Source organism: Saccostrea cucullata, unplaced genomic scaffold, assembly GCF_032062105.1.
Source record: "Saccostrea cucullata isolate Sc308-1 unplaced genomic scaffold, CSIRO_AGI_Scuc_v1 ctg319, whole genome shotgun sequence".
Classification (NCBI taxonomy): domain Eukaryota; kingdom Metazoa; phylum Mollusca; class Bivalvia; order Ostreida; family Ostreidae; genus Saccostrea; species Saccostrea cuccullata.
The window spans coordinates 1,718,128-1,723,665 of record NW_026920610.1 but is presented as its reverse complement, the minus strand read 5'-3'; the positions used below and the strand labels follow the sequence as shown (position 1 = coordinate 1,723,665).

Genomic DNA, 5,538 nt, shown 5'->3' with positions numbered 1-5,538 from the left:
CATCCCTCCTGCTTTTGCAGCTTGTTCTGCTTCCGTGGCTTGTTCCTCAATGTACGTTTCTTTGTCTGCTTTCATACTTTCTTTTGTTCTCTTGTTAGCCTTTGCATACTGTTTTTGTGCGTTTGCCTTTTTCAGATCTTGTTCTGTTTGAATTGATCGACCAGGCCTTCTTATCCTTCCTCTCCTTTACTTTTCTGAGTGCGTCATTTGTGATCCACTCTTCATGATAATACTTTTTTATTCCAAGTACCGGTATTTCATGGCAGCGGGTGGTGGTGGTCTCTTTTATCCCTTTCCAATTAGTTCACCTATTTACTGTGGTGCTTGGTATTTGTTTTTTAATCTTATACTCCTGTAAGATTTGGGTATCTTGGAGAAAAAGCCTGATGTATTTCTTTTTCGCTGAGAGTTCTTTCTGTTTTCATTTTGTTGAGCTTTAGTTTGATGCTCCTGTCAGAAGACAGTGATCTAAGTTAACATCTGCTACTCATTTGACCGTGGTATCCTGCAAAGATCTTCTTAACTTTTTTTCAATGTTGATAAAAAAGTGAAAGAAAATCTTACTCATTTGTAGTTTTAGTTAATTGCTCCACTGATAATCTTAATACGGTTGATAAAAATTCAAACTAAACAACCAAAGCATTAGTTGAAATTTTTATTCTGTACTTATTTACAATGTCAGAGATAAAAGAATGACCAATGGAATTTTATATACATATGTAGTAAAATAAACGTAAATTAAAAGAAACCCCAATCTACTCCCATTTCTCGGGTTCTTCAGAAACAGTTTGTAAGCGACATATTTCTGCAGGGTTCTGGGAGTCACGTGACTGATAAATGCGACTGCGCGAAGTAATTTGATCCTGGAATGGATCTGAAGATTCTCTTCTTTTGTTACCTACAATCGTAAAAAAATTCTTTAACTTGGCAAGATTATTGAGACAAATTTAAACAACGATACAACAGAATTATGGATATATATCTATACATAGCAGCATTAATACTCACAAAATTGAACAGTAGAAAAGTATATGATATAGTTACCGATAATTTACTATCATTTTATTTATAATAAAGAGTTCTTACGTATTCTGTACGCAAAACATGCTATCCAAGCAACAAGGAGGGTTCCAGCACAGGTTAGAATAATGATGACACTTGAGTTCATACGGAACTTCACTACAATACATATAAGAAAGACTGGCAATTCTTAAAAAGTTGGATACATCTTGAACAATTTGATGTCATTAAAAGTATTAATTTAAAGGTTAATATTGACCTATTACCAAAAATAGCTTTTAAGCATACTGCCTTTCAATAATTTACAATTTTCAAATGCTAAATAGTTTACATGTACTTGTAACATATAACATTTGAAATTGCAAATTGGTGAAAGACAGTATTAATTGATTTGATTACATCTAAATCCATCTCCTTTTATATTAAAAAAAACCCCTCGGCATATCCCTTAAATTCACTTCAATTTACTACCGGTATTGTTTCCAAAGCAATTTTGATTTTCGTAGCATGATACATCAAATCAGAAACGTTGTGGGTGAAGGCAACATTGATATAACGTGACAAATTCTCATGAATGGTTGTGATTTGTAAGAATCGCCATTCAATAGTTAATCTGACAGCGACCTTGTTGGTGAATACCTGATAAATCAACTCTAAGCATAAATCCCCCTTTTATTTGGCCTCAGATTATACATGCGACTCTATCTAATGGAACCAGTTTATTGCTAAATCAAGAAGTAACTATGTACATGTATCTAATTTAAGATTTTTTTTTTCCAGAGCAAAAGGTGTCTCACATTTGCCATTACACAGATACGAAAATTTGATTTCAATTTTTGTACCAGTGACACCAGAAAGACAAGAAGCCTCGTCTTGGGCGTAGAGACAATGAGGAATTCCGTCACACACGCGGTCCTGCCACATTGTCACACTAGTGTTGATTCCATATCTGGTGTCCATGGGAACGCACGTCAACAGGTCTGATACTTTACTCTTCGTTCTGTAACACATATCTGTTAAAAAATAATAAAAGTGGAACCAATCATGTTTCCGAGGATCCATGAAATGTATTTAGATTTACTTGTATTTTAATTTGATGACGTACCCTTTCTTTCGTCAGTGCCATCCAGACAGTGGTTATAGCCGTCACAGAGATATGATAATGGTTTCTCGAAGTCCTCATCGTACACAGGAAGGACGGGATTAATACAACTGCCGTCAGCACATTCAAAACAAGCAGGCTTCCCCAGCAAAGACCCACTCCCCAACGGACTGTTTACTGAATTAAACGGTACAATTCATAATATTGTAAACGGGTATTAAAATGTATTTTTAAAAATATGTTTTTAAACCTTTCTTTATCAATATTAATCTTTTTCAAAAAAATGTTTAGAAAAAAAAGAAGAGAAAAAGCTTTACAGCAATATTCATCCCTCCTGTTTTGACAGTCAATCTTGCTGTCGCATACTTGGTCACGTGGTATGCACTGGACAGGGGAACAACGGAAGAAATCATCTGGGCAGGAGGTCACTGGAAAAGTCAATACAGAAGGTATGTAACTGAAGGAGATATCATATTGGTCACTGGAAAAGTCAATACAGAAAGTATGTAACTGAAGGAGATATCATAGTCAAATATTGTTTCAGTGCCAAATTTGAATTTCCACTTACACACAATCTGGTGTATAGATTAAGGTTTCTACTTGGTGATAAAAAGTCGGAATTTTTTTTCATAATTGACTTATGAAAATATGTATAGAATGACATATATTTACCTTCCTTAAGAACCTCTATCCTGATTATTGGTTTTTCTTTACTGTGTGTCACATTTCCAGAATTGTTGTACACAATCCATAGATAGTTTCCTCTAGAAACCACCTCTAAATCCCAAATGACATCACAGAATTTATATGACGTAAGAGAGTCGATGTCAGTCCGATACATATCATTTCCAATATGTAAATATGAATTTCCACATCCCGGAAAGTCAGGTACGTAACGGATATTTAATCGAAACAAGTACCCTGCGTTTGTTTTAAAACTGGTGATACACTTTTGAGCACCAGAACTAACTTTTCCTTGAAATGTAAGCGACTTGTTGGGTGTCAGAATGGTTGTTTTTCCACAAAGTTCTCCCCATTTTGAATTTTCTTTAGTTGTCAAGGCATCTGTAGTTAAAATTGCTTTAAATACATATTTATTACTTCTAGTGTTTTACATTCTGCTTTCATGTAGATTTCTTAATTATGTATAAGACTTGGTCCAAAAGCAATGTCACAACTTCTATAAGTAATCAAAATTTCAATTAAAGTTTCTGTACTAACACTCCATTAATTTTGACTTTAATAGTCCTCAAATTTTATTAAGATGTATGCAATACTTTATAAAATATTAAAATAAACACGACCTCGTGTCTTGTCTTTCGACACAATGTTATCAATGTTTCTCTTCGACACACAAACCAATATTTGGATGATACATACGATTTACCCAAAACGCGAAAGAAAAGAAATAACATTTAGACAACATTTAAATTATTATATTACCACAATTGAAAACGATTTGGATTATAATAAAATGGTTGTAAATATTATTTAAAAGAAGCACGTAAGTGGATAAAGAGATATGCTGAGGAACTGAAAAAGAATACAGAAAAATAACGTCATTATGACGTCAGTAACATTCTTGCCGTGCGTCGATAGACGAAACCTTACGTTGCGTTTATCTTAATAATTTAGAAACATCAACAAAACATTAATTTTATTATAGCTACAGCGACATTTTTGCATTAAGTTAAAAAAAAAAAATCAAAACCGGAATTATAAACCAATTTTCATGCAATAACTGTAAAAAAAATATATGCGCATATAATTTTAGTTAAAGTATATGAATAATTTGTAAAGGAATAAATCAATGGTTTGAAGCATAGTCATTTATATATTTTTATCATTGTAGACCTAACAACGTATCGAATGAAGATTGTATAATCATATACTAGATATAGATATCTTACCTGGATTAAAGCTTATCAGAATGACAACAAACATACAAACTGTAATACAGAGAGCAAGAAATCAGATTTATAATCAGATCGTAAGATTTATATGAACAGGTAAATATTTTAAGGGCCGTGACAAAACATAGTTTACTTCGATGTAAACATCGTTTTTATGATACTTGAACCTAAAAAAATATCTAATAAAAAACAAAAAGTAGGCAATACGTTTTAAATAATTTCCTATGCACATTTTTCTTAATTTTAAAATCTCACTTATGAGAAAAGCTCGACACCTTTCAAAAAGTTGAAGAAACGAAACTGTCGTTGATTCAATTGTATTATTCAGAAAATATTAAAAAACTAAACATATTAATGAAAGACAAAGTGTACTGCTACCAAACTTTGGAAATACAAATTTTGCGAGATATATAAAAACAGACACACGGACAAAGTATGAAATGTAAATTAACTCACAATGACTAGGTTTCATCGCTCGTACATCGCTGTATCCTTCTGATGATTGTTATGGAGAGGTTGTCATATAACGAGATCTTTGTATTTTGATAAACTAAGGTTTATCATAGTATTCGCTGCACTTCACAGATAACAATTACATGTGTGTAGATACTATATACATATCTATCTGTGAGAGAGAGAGAGAGAGAGAGAGAGAGAGAGAGAGAGAGAGAGATATTAAACAATGGGATGTCTGATAGATATTGATTTCTGTTTTCTTCTTTAAGTTCTTTTACAAGAATAAGGAACACTGTATAATGTGCAAATGTATTTATTTATTTACAAATGAAAGAAAAAAAAAGCAAATAAGAAACTTGCTCAAAATATAAAATTGATAACAATGAAAAAAAGATTTCATACGAGTAATTCATACATATAAATGTCCTATATTCTTATTAAACCACAATAAATTATCCTGTGAGCAGTCTTTAATTTCAAAAGAGTTGTCAAATTTGCGACTGTACTTACTAGTACTAAAACATGTTATGAAAACAATTGGTCCAATTAGCTTGATCAAATTTATTTTATATACCCGCATAGCAAAAACACAACATACATTTGTGTACATTCATGATTGAGAAGTAAAAACACAAGTACATGTAGAATAGAGGGATATAATTATGAGATATAACTCATAGAGTACGTTGATGGGCATTACAAAGGGCGATGACCACATCAAAAGAGAGCGCCACGTGCACACAAAAGACTGCACAGAACACATACAATTATTGATATTTCCCATTTGCAAAATATAAATGACTGCAATGGTTTAGATAAGAACATAATCTATTTTGATGTCTTTTAAATAAAAATTTACATGTATTGTGTTTTTCAAGATTATGCAGACATTGATATATTTACTAGAACCTGTTGAACAAACATCCTTGAAAGCACATGTACGATGTTCATCTCTTCATTCTTACAAGACTATGAATGGTATATATCATCTAAATTTAAAATGCATTTACGAAACTTTTTACACGTAGGATTTATAAACTCATAAAC

The 5,538-nt window shown here is 32.1% G+C and overlaps 1 protein-coding gene across 2 annotated transcripts; it reads right to left on the bottom strand.

Annotated features, from left to right (window-relative positions):
* Nucleotides 1–641: 641 nt before the first annotated feature.
* Nucleotides 642–4,579, bottom strand: LOC134253336 (uncharacterized). 2 transcript variants are annotated; one of them, XM_062735870.1, is made up of 8 exons: nt 4,492–4,579; nt 4,033–4,071; nt 2,795–3,202; nt 2,440–2,550; nt 2,126–2,299; nt 1,863–2,033; nt 1,087–1,179; nt 642–898 (listed from the first exon to the last, which is right to left on the bottom strand). In XM_062735870.1, exons 1-8 carry the CDS (start codon nt 4,505–4,507, stop codon nt 756–758), a joined length of 1,155 nt encoding a protein of 384 aa, XP_062591854.1. In that variant the 5' UTR covers nt 4,508–4,579; the 3' UTR covers nt 642–755. The 2 variants fall into 2 exon arrangements, with proteins under 2 accessions (XP_062591854.1, XP_062591862.1); XM_062735878.1 differs by having other exon boundaries at nt 2,795–3,187.
* Between the last annotated feature and the right edge of the window lie 959 nt (nt 4,580–5,538).